Here is a 20862-nt window from a genome sequence, read left to right as displayed (position 1 = left end):
AACTCCATGTAGCGCTACAGACTTGGGGGAGAGTGGCTGGAAACCTGTGCAGAGGAAAAGGATCTGGGGGTGCTGATTGATGCTCACATGAGTCAGCAGTGTGCCCAGGTAGCCAAGAAGGCCAACGGCATCCTGGCTTGTATCAGGAATAGTGTAGCCAGCAAGACCAGGGAGGTGATCATTCCTATGTACTATTCCTCTGATGGGGCTGCACCTTGAGTACTGTGTTCAGTTTTGGGCTCCTAACTACAAGAAAGACATCGAGGTCCTGGAACATATCCAGAGAAGGGCTACGAAGCTGGTACAGGGCCTGGAACACAAGTCCTATGAAGAGTGGTTGAGGGAACTGGGATTGTTTAGTCTGGAGGAGGCTCAGGGGAGACCTTATTGTTCTCTACGACTAACTGAAAGGAAGTTGTGGGGAGCTGGGGGTTGGCCTCTTCTCGCAGATAATTAGTGATAGGACTAGAGGGATTGGCCTCAAGTTGCACCAGGGGAGGTTCAGGTTGGAAATTAGGAGACATTTCTTCTCAGAAAGAGGAGTCAGGCATTGGAACGAGTTGCCCAGGGAGGTGGTGAAGTCACTGTCCCTGGGGGTTTTCAAGGCAAAGTTGGACGTGGTGCTTAGGGACATGGTTTAGTGGGTGACATTGGTAGTAGGGTGATGCTTGGACCAGATGATCTTGAAGGTCTTTTCCAACCTTAATGATTCTATGATTCTATGAACAGCAAAAAGCTTTACTGGAAATCACCACCAGAGATCCTTATCAAAAGGTCATATCAGTAATGTTGTGGGGGAAATAAGACCCAGCCAGTAATCAGATCTCTTTAATAGGGCCTGGGACTCTACAAATTCTCACTCTTCCCCTTGATCCTGCTATGAGAAGCCAGGGTTCTTCAAGGAGCTGGATAACAGTAGGAAATTTGATTTCAGTAAATTAAACCATACAAAAAAAAATTATATATATATATAACCTGTAGATCATAAAAGTATACAGCAGAATCAAATTATAAATGCAAGTAATTAAATTATATGACTATCTCCATCTCTCTTACTATGAATTGTCACACTGTATTTGCTGTTTCTGTTTTTCTTAGTCGATTTTATTCCTAATAGGTCAAAATTGTTCAACATTGCTATTTTAAGGAAATATTTTTAAGATGGTCAAAAATAGTTATTTACAATATAGTGGACTTTGTATAGCTCAGTAATTAAAAAAAAATAAATGTATAAACCAGAAAGTTTCTTAAGTTTTCTTACTGATACAATCTAAATGTTTAAAACATAGACATGACTGAATTTTTTAGCTGTAATGCTACTCTGATTGTATCAATTAACCTTTTTCTCTCAGACTTCTACCTGCCTATTTTTAAAGTACCTTGAGTCCATTACAGTAAACTCAGAAGAACAGACTCAAAATCATATTATTGCAAAAAATAATATTTTAATATCAAATTTGTGAATGAGAGAATAATATTATCCATTTAAAAGCAAAACTAAAATACAAACAAACAAACCCACAACCAACTATGCAGAATAGTATTTAACTGGATGGTATAAAAATGCTGAGAAAGGAAGTGAAATTTATAGCTTGTTTGAATTATTACCTGGAGAAAAAAAAAAAAAAAAGAGAGAGAGAGAGAGATTGCAATATGTGAAGTAAATACTTAATTGTCCATGCAAGTGTAACAGTTGCAACGATCTAGTTTGAGAGATACACACTACATCTGGTAGATAGTTAACTAATAGGTTCACATAGTCTACACCTTGAGTAAGTGCCCTGCTTGAACTTAGCTAAATTTGCAGTCAGGGTGGCAATCTAAATTTTGATCTTTTCTTCAAGAAGGAGTTTTCTAACCAATACAAGGAATTTCCAACCAGATGACAGGTGTCTTTTTTGGATTACACAGCTACTACATTGGGTTATTCTACAAGATATGAGCAATTATTTTTATATTTCCATACTTTACTGTAGTAAAGTGGTTTACTGAACCTAATTGAAAATGTTACCTAATTAAGATTTAGATTCCTTTTTTTCTATTTTAAAATTTAAACATATCAACTTAATAGTTTCTTTTTCCTAAAATCTACCGATTTCTTTCAGTCCCATTATCTTTTCAGCACTTTTTAAAATTCACAATAATTTAATTTTCTTTCTTTAATTTCTCAAATTTTCATGAGGTCTCAGTGAAATGACAAATGTCTTACTATCTGAGGCTCTTAGACAGAACAAGATGCTGTTTCCTTTTTTCATTTTTCAGTCTTTCTGACAACATTTTTATTATTCTTGTTCAGCTTGTGAAATCACACTCTTAGAAATTAGATCTCTTTATAATTACAGTAGATTTTACAGTGACAGTGCTATGAGTTTCAGAGACTATCTCACTTGAAATATACGAGTGACAATATAAGTTTGGATCCAGGTAAATAACAGAATGTCTGATACATTACTAAATAAAAGAGAGAAAAAAAAAAGTTAAAAAACAAATAGAGTCTTTAAAATGATGGCTACTTTATACAATATACTAGAGGGTTTGTTTTGATTTGCTTTGTTTCTTTCTAAATGCTTCCGCTTACCAAGCAACTGTTAGCAGATGAATAAGCTCTGCTAATAACCTCTCAATGATTCATTGAAGTAGACGAACACTTACCAGAAAAGTGAAAAGAATGTGCCATCTATTTAAGCAGTTAAAATTCCACAAGGTAAAGATAAAGCTGTTTAAGCAAAATAAGGCACAAGTCCTTTACTCATAGCAATAATCACTTAACCATATTTATGTTTTTTAGAGGTGCTTGTTGGCCAGAAAAATTAGCAGACAATGTGCTAATAGTTCTCTGCACTAAGTTTACTCAGCTTTAATTAATATAATTTAATTAATTTAATTGCTAATACTGCTTCAGGAGGAATGAACTTTCAAGCAGGTATTGTGTAGTGGAAATGTAGTTTAGGTATTTAATCTGTTTTTATAAACTTAAAGTAGAAATATACTCTCAGCCCTTTGGCTGTGCAGCACATTCAACTTGAAAACCTTTTAGGAACAGGAGACATTTTACATTTCTTTGTAAAATGACACGTAAATTAATGACACTTTAAAAATATCTAAAATATTAGATTTCATTAGATTTCACTTAATTTCATTTCACTAGATGATAAAGTGGAACAATTACACTTTTAAAAAGGAAAGTCACAATCAATATTATGAGTTTTGCTTGCACTCAATATCTATTGCATTAACTTTAGAAAATGGCTAAAAAAAATACCATACTGCAAGTATATTCTAATAGAGTGGAATACAACACAGCATCTATGCATTTTTGTGTTTAGGATTATGCATACTACAAACAAAAGAATTCTTGGCATAAAAAAAAAAAAAATAGCTCTGACCACCATTTTTTTCTACTTTTTATAATATAAATCATAAGAAAAAGGACTTCTTGTTTGAACTCAGTATTACAAATATTTTGGAAATTAATAGTAGCCAACTAAGTATAATAACTTAGTTAAAAATCTACTATTTGAAATTATAGTAGTGGTCATTGCATTTTTATTTATATTGTTAATTTAAAATTTTTATTCTTAAAATGGTATGATTGCAATTAGCAATATTCATTAAAACAATGTTAACTAGACAGTCATTTGGTCTTTGCACTTCTTAAATGGTGTAGAGAAAAATAATATTTAATTTATTGGATTTGTCCTTTTTTTTCCTTCTTGCTATGAACAGACCTCATTTATATAATTTTTATATAATTCATTTACTCTCCAAGTCAAAAAAATAAGCAATGGATCAGATGAACTGTAATGACATCCTAATTTTGATCAGGGATGGAGAAATATATACTTAGGTCAGATCTGTAGACATAACGCTAAGTCTACAACAAAAACAAGCACATTCTAGAAATAATAAGCTTCCTAGCTTCAGACTTTCAAAGAACTGGACAAATTCAGAAATATGCCAAAATCTAGTCTTGCCTTCATTGAAAAAAGGCCAAAGTAATGAGAAAAATCAACAAGCAAATAATGTGAAATGTTCAGATAAATCAGCTGCAGGTAGCAGTATGTAAGAGTCTCTGACTTGTCCTAATGGTCTGATCATGAAACAGTTGTAGCGTTTTATCAGTCCCACCAGTCAAAAGTCCCAGGTGCCCTGTGGAGTCAATGTGGTGTTCATCTGTTCGTAAGGCAACAACAGATGTGACCTGAAGGCAGGAACATCGATAATGCCACGTGTACCTATCTTTTCAACCTCGTCACCTGCACTCACGTGACAATACAGCCCTTTAAACTGATTGAAATTTCTGTGGTGGCAAGCATTAAAAATTTCTAAGACTATCATTTCATGTCATACACTCTGTCAAAGACAAAAAAAAAAAAAGGAAAAATGGTACAGGTGAGACTAAGTGTGACTTAGCTACATGCTTACATGTGCTATTTGCTTATGGTTGCTTTACAGACAGTATTGAGGAAAGGAGTGAGATCATAGAAAAATAGAATTATTTAGGTTAGAAAAGACCTCTAAGATCATCTAGTCCAACATTTAAAGTTCCAGAGATAGTACTCTAGAAATGTTTATTTCTGTTCTTTCCTATATAGGAAGTCTACAAGGACAAAGTAAGATATTGACATCAGCACTGTAACTGTGTACTGCAAGCTTTGTGAATCATGTAAGAGGATTTATAAACTGATGCAGTAGTCTTTAAAAATGTTACCTGCAAGATAGTGTACTTGGCTGAAAGGAATGAGCTGACAAAATAACAATTAAAAGTGATTTTAAACAAAACAAATAAAAAAAAACCACACCATCTCTTAGAAGGAAGCAGAGAAAACATAATCTGAAATAGTTTACAAGGGAAAGACAACCTTAAAATAGGAAGGACTGGGGACTGAAAGGAGACCTAAATTTCATGGGAAATGGTGGCAGCCTAGAGGAAAAAAAAAAAAAAAAGCACAAATTATATGTTAAGATTGCAACTTCTTAAATTAATTTTCTCTTCTGTAACTATCTCCAATCTGTAATGTATATGTAATCTTTGGGATATTTTTTTCCTTTTTAATTTATCATTTTAAGTCTGTATAGTGATCAAACTGGTTTCAAGTAAATATATACATTATTGTATAACAACACTGTATAATAGTTTCATCAAAAACCCAAATCCAAATATGACAAACTTGTTCTTTGCAACCAAAAACAAGCTTGGGAATCCAAGATATTATGATGCGTTTTCTTCTAAAATGGGAGAGCCAGTTTTGTGCATTCAGTAAACCTGCTTGCAGGCATTACACAATAGCAAGGACAGACAAGTGGTAAAACAGGACTGTTATAATCTCTTATTGTCACTCTGCATTACACATTTTGCATCAAGATGCAGTTTGGTAAATGTTTTAAATTAAGGCAAAAGAGCAATGTTTTTTTCATGCTATCAGCTCTGTGTTTCTCATGCATGCTTAGGTTGTTGTTAGCATTTTTGAGCCATGCAGAAAGCTGGATCAGAGAAAAAGATGGGGGTACAAGTGGAGGCAATGCAATAGGTTTTCAGCCATACTAATTCCCTAATCTGTCTATCTGCATTGCTTTGTGAATGCTGCAGCAACCAAAGAGGAAGGGAGAAAGGGACATGTGGCTGGGGACCAGACTAAGCCAGTAGCATTTCAAAAGCAATAATAGTATTTTATCCTAAAAGTCACATAAGCAATGCTTATTCAATTCCTTAGCCTGCTCTCTAGTTCTGGTTTAATCTTACCAAACTGGTGGTTGCCTCTCTGAAAAACTTCTCTAAAACAGTGCATATTTGTCTTGACCCGTTGGTCAAAACTGAAATTTATTGCCCCCAAACACCAATGTGCTAGTGTTTTTCTGCCAGTTTGCACTTAAAACCAAGTCTGCTTCAAGAAAACTTAGTTTCTTTCTTAATTTCTGTTATCATCTTCCAAGAGCTTCTTCCTCTTTGGATTTATTTTGCCCAATTTACTCCTTGGTTTTACCCAACTTTTCCTGGGTTTATGAACATTATTAGTATTTATATTGTACTTTAAAAGATTTTTAATAATATATAAATAAATATATTTAATTGAAGGTTTCAGAAAAAAAGGATCCTTTCAAGGGAATGCTAAGCCTTGGTAAAGGTCGAGGCGTAAAGAGCCTGTATTTCAATACACCTCAACAATATGTAAATTTTGAATGTATTTTAGATGTGACTAGCAGAATTATGGATGAAAATAGAAAAATTTTCTCAAGACACTTCATGCCCAGAATAACACGGTCTTATTGCTTGCTTTAAGAGCTCTCATGACAAGCACAAAATTGAGCATGTTCCACTGTAAATAAAGATGACATAACATGCTGTTATTTTACAACGCTACTTGTCTATAAACATCTTACTCTTGTCATCTGTCTACTTTCTAATAACTAGTAAACCAGAGAGACAGGACACTGAAAGGAATAAGTATACATCAGAGGCTTTCATTTCTATATCACCAGTTCAGGCCGAGTCATGCTCATGTTGAAAGGAGCATTTTCTTATGCCGTGGTTTCAAATAATTTCTCAGATGATATATATCTTCATCACAAAATCAGCTCCATTACTGCCACTAAGTGCATCAGTGTTGATTATCTCTTTAGGGGGACTGGAAATTGAATGTTGCAAATAACAATGATATCTTGTCCTGAAAGAACTAAGAACACACATGCCTCAGAGGCACATTAGGGAGAGTAAGGGAAAAGTAGCATATGTGCTAAATTAAACAAAGTAAGAAAGAGAGAAAGAGAGAAAGAGAGAGAGAGAGAAAGAGAGAGAAAGGAAGGAAGGAAGGAAGGAAGAAAGGAAGGAAGGAAGGAAGGAAGGAAGGAAGGAAGATCTTTGTGATCTTAATGTTTTGATTTCTTAATTTCTTCTTTAACTAATTTTAATTTAATTTAATTTAATTTCTAGTTCTTTAAACCAAAAAATGTATTAATAATTCATTACGATTTTTCTTTAGGATTAAGTTCTTTATTTAAAAAAAAAAAAAAAGGAAGCTTTGGACTTTGAAACATTTTTAATATAGAGCCTCATTAAAAAAAAAAAAAAGTTTTAAAATCATGTCAATATATTGGGACAACTTTTCCAGTAACACCTAAGCATGAATCTTAGATTAAGAAGCTTAGCTAATTCATTTTAGCTGTGACATGCAATTTATGGTCCATGGGATTTTAGAGGCCTGCTGTCAACAGTGCAACAAAGGAGTATTGCTTTTTCTTCCTGTTCATGTAGGGAGGTTCATCAATAGAAAAGCAGAATTACCGCATGAGAATGTCTCTTCCAACAAGAAGACTTGTATTCATTTGTAGATATATTTGCTTTCAATCATTTTCACTTTTTTCTTTTTTTTTTTTTTTTTGAAATTGCAAGGCATCCAGTGCCTTGAACAAGGCATCTAATCTAGTTCACAGTTATTCCACTCACTCTCAAAGTTGTCTAAATTTACAAAGAAGTTTGCTTGAATGACGTTATTGGCTAGTGAGCAATCTTCTGTTAAGAACTGATTTTTTAAAAAAGCATACATATTAGAAACAAAACAAACCACCAAAACTCCAAACTTACCAAACACCTTCCAGCAAATTCTATTTCATTTTCAACAGGCAGAGATACTAATTAGTAAATAATTTAGTAGTATTAGATAGCAATTTAGATAGTATCTAGTAAGTAACTACTTCTCTCTTCTTAAAAAAAGTGTCATTATAATCACAGCAAAATCACAGAATCATCTAGGTTGGAAGACACCTCCAAGATCACCCAGTCCAACCTCTGACCTAACACTAACAAGTCCTCAATGATAATGTACAAAATGATAATGTCCAAAATGATAATGCAATAATGGTATTGTTCTGGAAAACGTCAGTGACTGACACAACCAGGTACTTAATTACAAACCTAAAAAAAATTCGCTTATTTCCAGGCATGTTACAGTTTCCATAATTTCTATTAAGCTTAGTGGGAGCTGCAGAATGTTCAACAGTATGAAAATTTACATACTATACATTTAACTCGTATGAAAATTTACATACTATACATTTAACTCATATGAAAAACTAGCAAACTTTGAAAATCTGTTAAGATGTAAAAATGGGTCTGTTCTTGGGCCAGAGTTCTATATTATTAGGATGCATGTTCTCATTGTTCATACAGAAGTTCTATAAAAGCTAGTACAAATCGAAGCCAAAATTCTATCAAAGAAAAAATACAGGTTGAAAGATTCAGCCATACAGCCTTTAAGATATGTGTCACTTATTAGTAGTTTAATTTTTATAAACACTATGGATATTTCAAAGTGTGCTATTGTGCATTACTGCTTCAAAATTTCATTGAACTATAATTTAAGAAAAGCATGAAGGAAGAAACTGCTTATAAACATGGAGATGCATTGATACTTTAATGAACACTGCATTAGTTCCTAAAGAATACTGTTTCAGCTTTATTGGATTACAGTTATCTCTACTTCCCTAGACATGAGATCAAAATGTGAATCTTAAATTAGATTGTCTTCAGATTTGTTTTTCTCTGTGTATTGTATTTATCCTGTAGCTGATCAATTTAAGTTCAAAAAGAAAACATCAGAATCTCTTGGTAAATGTCTTTCAAGACTTGCAGTGTACATATATATATATATGTTGTTCATGAAAAATGACATTGAATATATATGAAAAGAATAAAGTAAGGCTGACAGATAATTAAGATTTCAAATTAATTACTGTCTCAAATTTTGATATGAATAGGTTGACAAATATGGCTTATTTAGCAACATTATTCTTAAAAGAAATAAATTAAACAAAACACTGAAATATTAAGTTCTGTTTGTTGGTTTTTTTTTTTTCAAACAAGGGGAGAGAGGTGTTTTTTTGTTTTTCTTTTTTATTTTTTTCAATAATTAAGTATTACGTAAGGCAGAAGAAATGATAGATTGCTCATTGTTTTTTAACATTCCAATAACGAGGTTTTGCAGATGTTATAACTAACAAATTTATCTCCATCCGTTAAGCTTGGAACAAAACTATGCACAGTTCTCCATGTGGCTTTTTAATCAATTAACCTCTTATTTATTAATCTAATTTTTAAGATTTAGAAAAGAAAATGTAGTACCTAACTGGCAACAAGTAAGGTCAAATGCATTGTTATGGTAGAATAAAATACTATCAATAATCAAGTGCATGTATATTATCTTTTTAACTACAAATGATATGTTATCTTGTAAATACAAAAACATAAAATATAAAAAGGAAGAGAAGTTCTATTTTTCTGGTTTTTTTTGGTTTTTTTTTTTTAGTTTTTTTTTTCCATATTCTTTCTAAAATACAACTGTAAGCTCTTGGCTGCAGGAACAACGATTTTGCATACTGTTATTAAAGTGACACAAAAGCCATACGGAGCCTTTGAGATTTACAAATGGTTAGATACACACTCCTGCATAGCACATCCCCCCTTCTTACAAGCCAGACCTACAGTCCTGTAAAGTTTGCTTCTTTCTTGATGCCCAGACAGTAATTTCTCAGAGCAAGAGCTGTTTGTTCAGCTTCACAAATGCTGCCTCATGCTTTTCACCAATGGATAATAACATGGCCAAGGGAAGCCTTAAGGAGATCTAAAATTTCTAAGGGATTCTGAGGGTGAGAGCAAAGGGGATTATCTCAGTCCCTCTGGTTAGGAGAAGAGCTCTGGCTATGACCAAGCAAATGAAGCCAAACAATGCTTAGATTGTTGTTGTTATCTTCCAGGTTCTGTCTGCCTTAATCATGGTACCTCATATAAAGATGAAAGAGGACTGCTGGAAGGTGAGGTAGTGGACTTGCTCTTTATGTGAGACAGCAACTGGAATACATGGAGCTTGGCCTAGGGGTGGCTGAAGAGTGAGCAGAGAGTTTATGGGTAACGATTATAGGGTTTAAGGATTATCAGCTAGTACCATGGCTGATACTGTTGTGGGTGTTTGCTACAGGCCACCTGATCGGGAAGAGGAGGTAGATGAAGCCTTCTTCAGACAGTTGGAAGTAACCTCTCAGTCACAAGCCCTGGTTCTCATGGGGGACATCAACCACACTGATACCTGCTGGGAAGACCACACAGCTAGGCACAAACAGTCCAGGAGGTTCCTGCAATGTATTGATGACAACTTTTTGACATGGGTGGTGGAGAAGCCAATAAGGAGAGGTGTGCTGCTGGACCTTGTATTAACAAATGAGGAAAGTCTAGTAGGAGATGTGAGGGTCAAGGACAACCTTGGCTGCAGTGACTATGATGTGGTGTAGTTCAGGATCTGGCAAGGAGGAACCAGGGCAAGAAAATAGGATTGCAACCCTGGACTTCAGGGCAGCAAACTTTGGACTCTTCAGGGATCTACTTGGAAGAATCCATGGGTTAAGGCCGTAGAAGGAAGAGGAGTCCAAGACTTCACTTCCTCCAAGCTCAAGATTGGTGCATCCCTATGAGTAAGAAGGCAAGCAAAGGGGTCAGGATGAGCAGGGAGCTTCTGGTGAAGCTTAGACAGAAGAAGGAAGAAGGAAGTTTACAGCATGTGTAAAAAGAGACAGGCCACTTGGGAGGAATACAGGGATTTTGTCATAGTATGCAGGGATGCAACAAGGAAGGCCAAGGCCCATTTGGAATTAAATCTGGCAAGGGATGTCAAGGACAACAAGAAGAGCTTCTTCAAATACATCAATGGAAAAAGGAAGACTGGGGAAAATATTGGCCCACTGCTGAATGGGGTGGGTGCCCTGGTGACAAAGGATATGGAGAAGGCAGAGTTGCTCAATGCCTTTTTTGCTTCAGTCTTTATTGCTGTGGTCAGCCCTCAGGAATCTCAGACCCTGAAGACAAGACAAGTCCAGAGAAAGGAGGACATTCCCCTAGTCAAAGAGGATCGGGTCAGAGATCATTTAAGCAAACCTGACATTCACAAATCCATGGGCCCTGATGGAATGCACCCATGTATGGCTGATGTTATTGCTAGGCAACTCTCCATCATCTTTGAAAGGTCGTGGAGAAAAGGAAAGGTGCCTGAGGATGGGAAGAAAGCCAATGTCATGTCAGTCTTGAAAAAGGGCAAAGAAGGAGGACCCAGGCAACCACAGGCCAGTCAGCTTCACCTCCATCCCTGGAAAGGTGATGGAACAGGTCATCCTGGAGGTCATCTCCAAGCATGTGGAGGATAAGATGGTGATCAGGAGACTCAGAGGTCCCTTCCAACCTCGGCCATTCTGTGATTCTGTGATTGTGTCTCTGTGTGCATTTGTTTTTCGTTTTACTTATTTATTATCCCCTTTTGTATTGAAAGGATCCTTGACTGGATAATCCTAAAGGTGCAGACACTCTCACCTTTTAAATTTCCTTACAAAGAAGAAATGACTGGCTGCATGGACAAGGTAAGTGAAAGCAGTTGATTTAGCATAACTTGACTTTAGTAAGGCTTTTGGTATAATTTTCCATTGCATTCTCATTTGGCAGATGATGCAGTGTAGGCAGGATGAACATTACTGATCATTATGAGCATAAAAGAAACTGAAATAACCCATCAGTCAGCATTAGGGCCCATACTGTCCAACATATTCATGAACAGTCTGGGTGACTCAGTGCACTGTTAGCAAATTTGCAGATAAGAGTGAACCATGGAGAAATACTGATACAGCAAATGACAGTTTAAACCTCAATGAACTGGAGGACTGAACCAATAGAAACCTCATAAAGTTCAATACGAAAAAGAACGAAGTCTGGCATGGAGTGAAGTAACTTCATATATGGATTGATATAAACAGGGAACTGACTGGTTGAAATTCAGCAGGTGCAGATGCAGAACGCTCAGAGAAGAAGCCTGCAGCAACTTGAATGGCAGTTAAAAAGAAGTCAGTGGATACAGATAGCAACTTGAGAATTTCAGGCTGGATGTCAAGAAAAGCTTTTTCACCAGGACAGTAGTGCAACATAAGAACACTTCTCAAAGACACCAGGGAAACATCTTCCTCAATGGCTTTCAAGATACAACTAAAGATAGTCACAGCTAACCTGATTTACCAGCAAAAAAATGTTTTTGCTTCAAGCAATTTGGGCAACATGACTGCACGAGATATTGATCAATTTTTCCGTGATTCTGTGAAAAGAATACACTAGACAACAAAATAAAATGGGCTCAGACTGAGATATGACTGCAAAAAGGGCAAATGCAATATTCAAGTACTTATAATTACTTCTCTTTATAGCATAGAAAACATTTAGGATTCATGACCCTCACAAAATGATAAAAACACAAAAGAATAACACAAAATAATTTATAATCTGGAACAAAATATTTTATGTTAAGACTTAAAAAGCTCATATTAAAGAAAAAAAAATACTCTGAAGTATGTGACTTTATTGCAGTACTTAAGAACCTAATGTAAGAACAAACAGATGCTAATATCCTGTAATCTAGGAGATAAAAGCAGAACAAGAGCCAGTGACTAAAGTTAAAATCAAAAAAGTTAAAAATCAAAGTTTTAATTCTAAGTGTAGAAGAGTAATCAATGAAATCAAAGAAAGTGATAGCTTCTCCAAGACCTTGATGTTTTTAATGGCTGAGTTTGTCTCCAAAAGTTATATATATATATATATATATATATATAGGTTTCTCTCTTTTTGAAATTTCATTTCACCCAATTCTCTTGATACTGCAATCACTAATTAGGATTTGGCTAAAGAAATAATGCTACTGAAAATAACATAAGTAAGGAAGAACTACACTTGATTAAATGATCAAATTGATGATCAAATGATCAAATGATCAAATGAGAGATTAATTATAGCATTTCTCCTCTACATATCACTGCCCACATGTTACACAAACCCTGGAAGCTACTATGAAAAAAAGGGATGATAGAAACTTTTCAATAAACAAATAAACAACAACAACAAAAAACAATAACAAAACAAACAAACAAAAAAAGGCAGAGAATCAGAGAATCAGCAGACTTGTAATTCCCTCATTCCTCACTCCAGCCAGCAAAGTTATATCATCAGGCAGTGATGAAATGAATAATAATAAAAAGCATTCTGCTGGAAATTATTGTAGATCAAGTACTTTTCTTTAAAACGCCTTATTTTTTCATTGTATTTCATCATTTTCTACTGTCACTGTAAGGGAGGTATTTTTCATTTCAGTAATCTATTTCAGTTCTGTCTTCTGTGTCATTAAATCCTTTCCCCACCTTAGGGGTGTTATGCTATATAGGTATATTTCTCATATGCATTCTTTCTCAAATAATAGAGAAAATGAACATAAAGAAGTATATGCACAATGGTACCAAAGCTAACCCAAATTTGACATGGAGAAAGAAAAGACAGAAGAAGGGAAGATAAAGACTGTCTTACGGTATTGAGAGGAAAAGGCCAGAGTGGGTATTTCTGTGGTCTGTTGAGTATTTGATTTGAATTGATGCAATTCCAGGGGCTTACGTATGATTGGTCAGTACATTCCTATCTACTCGATGATATATTTTTAAATGTTTCCATAAATATTTTTATTGTTCCCCTATGCCAAGAAAGTCCACAGTAGACATATATGTCTCGCAGACTCTGTCAGATACTCTGGAGATTTTTACTGAGTTTCAGCTCAACTGAAAATATATCAAAGATGATAGTGGGTGGGACAGAGAAAGAGATGTTGGCAGGCCTTTTTACTTTTATTTATTTTTAAGATAATGAAAAATAATACACTCCATTTAATCATATGCCTATGTCCAAACATTTCAAAGAAAAGTATTTTAAATAATCACTGATTGTGAAACATATGTTCCTTCTTTTTCAAATCACTTTACACCTGGATCTGAACCATTCAGGTATATGTCTGTACTGCTCACCCTGTCCTCTCATGCTATCTCTCTCTATAATTTTGCTTTATTGCAATGATGGGTTGCTAATCATTTCTATCTTAGGTTTCAAATTACATATCCATAATGAAGCACTTAAGTATGGGTCTGATATTTATGGGTACTAAGTATGCAGATGTTTCATCGGGAAGCTAACAAGGAGCTACTGGGCAATCAAAATTATTGAAAATTGGCTACTAGGTAGAACCAGATCTGAAAATGATCGCAGGGTTATACACATTCACAAAGAGTACAAGAACAGAAATAGAGATTGATCTGATGTGATTATCATTTAAATACATCTATTTTCTAATGTTGAGGAATGAGACATGAGATGAATATAAACTAATGAGTTTTCATTTCTTTGCTAGTTGGGTATAAAGACAGGTAGTATCATAGGAAATCATAAAAACAGGCATTGAAAGAAAAAAAAAATCTCTCACTGAATGTAGCTGCCTTAATGCAGCTCTCAAAGAAGTAGTTGTGGTCTCCTAAATAGGAGACTCCATTGAACTAGAACTTTGGAGTCTAGCCTAATTGATTTTGATATTTCTGCTTTTACAGAATAAACCCAAGATTCAAAAAAAAACCATGAGTATCAAATTAAAGGTAACATGTTTATGTTTTGTTCTAAAATACTGGTTTCTGTGATTGAAGGTACTATTTACTCACACTTCTCAGTGATTTTAGGTGCTAGATTCCTAATAATGAGCATGATATTTTAGCCTGGAAAGGAACTACCTGAGGAGTTAGTCATCTGTGAAGTCGTTGTAGATCTTGCATTTTAGGTTTAATCATTCTCTGTCATAACTGAAATGCATAGTACCCTTTCTGCTAGCATTGGCAGTGTAAGACCCTTTCATATGCAATATATGAGGATACCAGATGATACTATATATAGTAAATTTAAATTTCTCGATTTATGAAACCAAATCAATCATAAGAAATGCTACATATTTTCCTAGTATGCATATGAGAAGGATGTACCACATTTTGCAAAGTAAAAATTCCATAGTAATTACATAGTACTTTACAACAGTTTTGTAATCACACTGCTGGAGAGCAAAGTTATTGAACACTTGAAAAATAAACAAACTACAAGGTAGCTATAATCCAGGCAATACCAGATGTTACACACAGAGTCAATGTCTATTTTGTAAATTACCCCCTTCCTTGTATCCAAGCCAGAAAAAAAAAAAAAAAAAAAAAGTAATTTCCTCATTTATTTTCTAAAATAATTCAAAGGATAAGAAAGGTCTGAAAATTATTTTGTATTTTTCATTTCATATCTTAACATAAGTGTATATAGGTGGGAAGTAACATTCTAATACATTATAGCTGAAAGTAAGCTATGTCTATTACTGAAGACGTTTTACTTCAGAGTCAGTATTGGCTGCTTTATTTCTATAGTGGCCCTTCATGTGCATTACCAGTTTTTGGATATTTTCCTAGATATCAAAGTGTGATTCAGCTATTTATGTTCTGAAAGATTAGTTCTCTGTTGCTGATAGACTGAATAGGGCATAACAACAGCCTCGGAGCTTTACCAGGATGTTTACTATAGCTCTTAGCTTGCCAACAGACACATTTAAAGGAAGCAAAAAAGATTAACTGTCCTTACATTAATAAAGAAAAAGAAAAACGAAGAGGAAGAGGAAGAGGAAGAGGAAGAGGAAGAGGAAGAGGAAGAGGAAGAGGAAGAGGAAGAGGAAGAGGAAGAGGAAGAGGGAAAGGAAAGGGAAAGGGAAAGAAAAAAGAAAAAGAAAAAGAAAAAGAAAAAGAAAAAGAAAAAGAAAAAGAAAAAGAAAAAGAAAAAGAAAAAGAAAAAGAAAAAGAAAAAGAAAAAGAAAAAGAAAAAGAAAAAGAAAAAGAGAAAAAGAAAAAGAGAAAAAGAAAAAGAAAAAGAAAAAGAAAGAAAAAGAAAAAGAAAAAGAAAAAGAAAGAAAAAGAAAAAGAAAAAGAAAAAGAAAAAGAAAGAAAAAGAAAAAGAAAAAGAGAGAGAGAAAAAGAAAAGGAAATGGAAAAGGAAAAGGAAAAGGAAAAGGAAAAGGAAAAGGAAAAGGAAAAGGAAAAGGAAAAGGAAAAGGAAAAGGAAAAGGAAAAGAGAAAACAATAGTTTTTGTATATATCATGTAAAAATATATTAGAATTTATAATCTCAGTGCCAATAAAATTATTATAAAAAATGGATGGATCATATATTCCAGCTCTTCAAATATGGTTTAAGTGAGCTTGATTATAAACAAGATCTTTCCTGGAACATACATACAATATTACGAACTTCTAGACTTCAGGAATGCATCTGCCATCTCACTTGCTCTAGAGCCTGTGTGAAATTGGCAGACAATTAACAAAACTGCAATAGTGAGCTAGCTTCACGGTAGTTCAGAGAGCTGAGTCAGCATTTCTTCTACGCAAAATCATGAAACTTGCAGATAAAAATTTAACTATCTAATGAAATTCAGGAGTAACAAGCAATGTCTTGACACAAATTTGGATGACCACATCTTTGAAAGGCTAGAAAGATTATGAATTCCTTTTCAGAATTCAAAAATCTGGCATTATTAAAGTAAATGTTATAAAATATTTTTTTTTTCTGGGTGGGACTGCAGACAGTTTTAAGTTTTTTGGTTTCAGATGGGAGTCATACAATTTGAATGACTACAAGAAAAGCAAAAGTAACTTGGATAAGGTTTATATGTGTGTTTGCACAGCTAGGACATTTAATTTTATTATGTATAGACATCAGAGAAAAAATCCAAATTCTTTTGTTAAACATGTCTTACCTTCATAGTAAACTTTGAACCCATGAGCACTAACAGCAAAGTCGCTTGTCAAGCGCAGAGAAAATACAGATTTTGTACTTGTCACAGGTGGAGGAAGATGAAATCCTGTTAACCTACAAAATAAAAAAAATACAACTCATGGTTAATTGTCTTAAAAATAAAACTGTGTTACAGCTTGCTGTATACCTTGCTGTGAATACATTGCTGTTTCATAATTGAAAGGGCAGCCAACTTAAAAGTGTATGTTTTCTATTACATGAGAAAATGATTTTTATATGATAGTTTAAGACATCAGTATAAAATCTGAGGTGCTTTCATGGACACTGAGTCAGGTAAGGTACACTGGTTTGAGAAAATGTGTGTAGTAGAGATGATTGTATGATACAGAAACTGGACTTTAAAAAGTGTCTAGATTATCAGCGGAAGAAAAAAAAATAAAACAGCCAATTTATACTATTTAGGGTTACGTTCAAATTTCTATTGCATTATTTTATACGGACTTGTCTTAAAAGTTATAGTGGATGAATTTTCTGCTGCAGTATAATGGAACATGGTTCATAAAGAAAACTCTCTTGAAGTGAATTACAGGGTTGCTAGGGAGGTGAGGGCTTGGTGGAGAGTTTTTTTTGGTTGGTTGGTTGGTTTTTGTTTTGTTTTGTTTTTTTAATTAAACCCACTATATGTGAGACGCATGTGAAAGGACAATTTTTGTGTACTTATAGCACTGGTGACATGCACTACAGATATCCAGCTCTACGCATTCTTTTTGTTTGATGTACATATGGCAGCATTTTTTTTCTCTAAATGACTTCAAAATATTCTAGCAGAATATAACCTCATCGGGCTTCAGAATATAAACTCATCAGGGTATCAGACCAGTAAACCCCATGCTATCTACCAGTCAAAGAAACCTAAAGAACAAGTTGAATAATTTGGCTGTGCATGCTCACCAGAAAATCTGGACATGCCATTAGAGCCCAGTTTGTCTTTTGTGGCAAATTGTGTAGCAGCATAGGTTGACTTACTTTATTAATGTTTAATGTTAAATTGTTTTCATGTGTTCATAGCTGAGCACTGTTGTGCACTATTTTTGGTTACAGCCATAACTGGTAAGACAACCAGATGATAAGGTACTGTTACTCACAGCACAGACCAGGAAATAGATGAACAAAAGTAGTAATGATGCTTAAAGAGATGTATACACAGATCTATATATATGTGAGAAGTCATCAATGCATGTATCCTGAAACCTATCGTTGGTTTTGTCATTTGCATCTTCATGAATAATGTAATTAAACCAAGACTAGATTAAACAACTTATGTTTAATACACAGAGGCAGAGTACTAGTTGCAGAAAATTTAGGATTTAGTAAGCACATTTTTAATTTGATTGCAAGAATACAGTTTTCTTCAAAGAATAAAACAAATTAATAAGATTCTTACCTCTCCCAAAAGCGTAAGCATAATTCTTTGACAAGTCAAGATAAGTGCACTTTTCAGTTTTTCGTAACCTAATAAATACATTAATCCATTTTAAGTATCACCACATGAAAATAAACTGACCAAGATAAAACCAAGCTAATAATTTGAATAAAAATGTAGTTTGCAGCACTCATCTCCTATCTATTTACCTACTCAATGATTTGAGGGAATTGTGTAACACATACCCACAAGGAAGAAGTACAAATTTATCACAGAATCACAGAATCACAGAATCGTCTAGGTTGGAAGAGACCTCCAAGATCACCTAGTCCAACCTCTGACCTAACACTAACAAGTCCTCCACTAAACCATATCACTAAGCTCAACATCTAAACGTCTCTTAAAGACTTCCAGGGATGGTGACTCAACCACTTCCCTGGGCAGCCTAATCCGATGCCTAACAACCCTTTCAGTAAAGAAGTTCTTCCTAATATCCAACCTAAAACTCCCCTGGCGCAACTTTAGCCCATTCCCCCTCGTCTTGTCACCAGACACGTGGGAGAACAGACCAACCGCTACCTTGCTACAGCCTCCTTTAAGGTACCTACAGAGAGAGATAAGGTCGCCCCTGAGCCTTCTCTTCTCCAGACTGAACAATCCCAGCTCCCTCAGCCGCTCCTTGTAAGACTTGTTCTCCAGACCCCTCACCAGCCTCATCGCCCTTCTCTGGACTCTCTCAAGCACCTCCATGTCCTTCTTGTAGTGAGGGGCCCAAAACTGAACACAGTACTTGAGGTGCGGCCTCACCAGAGCCGAGTACAGGGGCACAATCTCTTCCCTAGACCTGCTGGCCACACTGCTTCTTATACAGGCCAGGATGCTGTTGGCCTTCTTGGCCACCTGAGCACACTGCTGGCTCATATTCAGCTGCCTATCAACCAGTACTCCCAGGTCCTTCTCTGCCAGGCAGCTTTCCAGCCACTCATCTCCCAGCCTGTAGCTCTGCTTGGGGTTGTTGCGCCCCAGGTGCAGGACCCGGCACTTGGCCTTGTTGAACCTCATACAGTTGACCTCAGCCCATCGGTCCAGCCTATCCAGATCCTCCTGCAGAGCTTTCCTACCCTCGAGCAGATAGACACACGCACCTGACTTGGTGTCATCTGCAAACTTACTGTGGGTGCACTTGATCCCCTCATCCAGATCATCGATAAAGATATTAAAGAGGACTGGCCCCAGTACTGAGCCCTGGGGGACTCCACTAGTGACCGGCCTCCAACTGGATTTGACTGCATTCACCAGAACTCTTTGGGCCCGGCCATCCAGCCAGTTTTTAACCCAACAAAGCGTACGCCAGTCCAAGCCACGAGCAGCCAGTTTCTTGAGGAGAATGTTGTGGGAAACGGTGTCAAAAGCCTTACTGAAGTCAAGGTAGACCACATCCACAGCCTTTCCCTCATCCACTAAGCGTGTCACTTTGTCATAGAAGGAGATCAGGTTCGTCAAGCAGGACCTGCTTTTCATAAACCCATGCTGACTGGGCCTGATCGCCTGGTTACCCTGCAAGTGCTGCGTGATGACACTCAAGATAATCTGCTCCATGAGCTTCCCTGGCACTGATGTCAAACTAACAGGCCTATAGTTCCCCGGGTCTGCCCTCCGGCCCTTCTTGTAGATGGGCATCACATTTGCTAGCCGCCAGTCAACTGGGACCTCCCCTGATAGCCAGGACTGCCGATAAATGATGGTAAGCGGCTCGGCCAGCTCCTCCACCAGTTCTTTCAGTACCCTCGGGTGGATCCCATCCGGCCCCATCGACTTGCGTACATCCAAGTGCTGTAGCAGTTCGCCAACCATTTCCTCGTGGATAGTGAGGGCCACATCCTGCTCCCCATCCCCTTCCACCAGCTCAGGGCACTGGGTATCCAGAGAACAACTGGTTTTGCCGCTAAAGACTAAGGCAAAGAAGGCGCTAAGCACCTCAGCTTTTTCCTCATCTTTTGTAACTAAGTTTCCCCCTGCATCCAGTAAAGGATGGAGATTCTCCTTAGTCCTCCTTTTTGTGTTGATGTATTTGTAAAAACATTTTTTGTTATCTTTAACGGCAGTAGCCAGATTGAGCTCCAGATGAGCTTTGGCCTTTCTATTTTTGTCCCTACACGGCCTCGCAATATCCTTATAGTCCTCCTGAGTGGCCCGCCCTCTTCTCCAAAGATTATAAACCCTCTTTTTTCTCCTAAACTCAAGCCATAACTCTCTGTTCAGCCAGGCCGGTCTTCTTCTGCGCCGGCTCGTCTTTGGGCATGTGGGGACAGACCGCTCCTGAGCCATTAAGATTTCCTTCTTGAAGAGTGCCCAGCCTTCCTGGACTCCTCTGCCCTTCAGAACCTCCTCCCAAGGGACTCTGCCAACCAGTGTCCTGAACAGCTCAAAGTCAGCCCTCCGGAAGTCCAAGACAGCAGTTTTACTGGTCCCCTTTCTGACTTCGCCAAGAATAGAGAATTCTACCATTTCGTGGTCACTCTGCCCAAGACAGCTCCTAACCACTGTATCTCCCACCGGTCCGTCACTGTTTGTGAACAGAAGGTCTAGTGGGGCACCTCCCCTGGTAGGCTCTCTAACCAGCTGTATCAGGAAGCTATCTTCCACGCTCTCCAGAAACCTCCTAGACTGCTTTCTCTGGGCTGTGTTGTGCTTCCAGGATATGTCTGGGAAGTTGAAGTCCCCCACGAGAACAAGCGCTGACGATTTTGTGGCTTCTGCCAGCTGCCTGTAAAACTCCTCA

The 20862-nt window shown here is 36.4% G+C and overlaps 1 protein-coding gene across 5 annotated transcripts in view; it reads right to left on the bottom strand.

The window, feature by feature from the left end:
- Positions 1–20862, bottom strand: part of CSMD3 (CUB and Sushi multiple domains 3) — a 1012063-nt gene that overhangs the window by 567542 nt on the left and 423659 nt on the right. For 4 of the 5 annotated variants that reach the window (XM_083827428.1, XM_083827429.1, XM_083827430.1 and 1 more), the window contains exon 3: positions 16659–16771. The exons of the other annotated variant lie outside the window; for it this stretch is intronic. In XM_083827428.1, coding sequence (XP_083683554.1) covers positions 16659–16771 — 113 coding nt within the window. The remainder of the gene's footprint in view (positions 1–16658; positions 16772–20862) is intronic. 5 annotated transcript variants of the gene reach the window in all.

Source organism: Anser anser (assembly GCF_964211835.1).
Source record: "Anser anser genome assembly, chromosome: 2".
In the NCBI taxonomy this organism is placed as follows: Eukaryota; Metazoa; Chordata; class Aves; order Anseriformes; family Anatidae; genus Anser; species Anser anser.
This window is presented reverse-complemented; position numbering and strand designations above follow the sequence as displayed.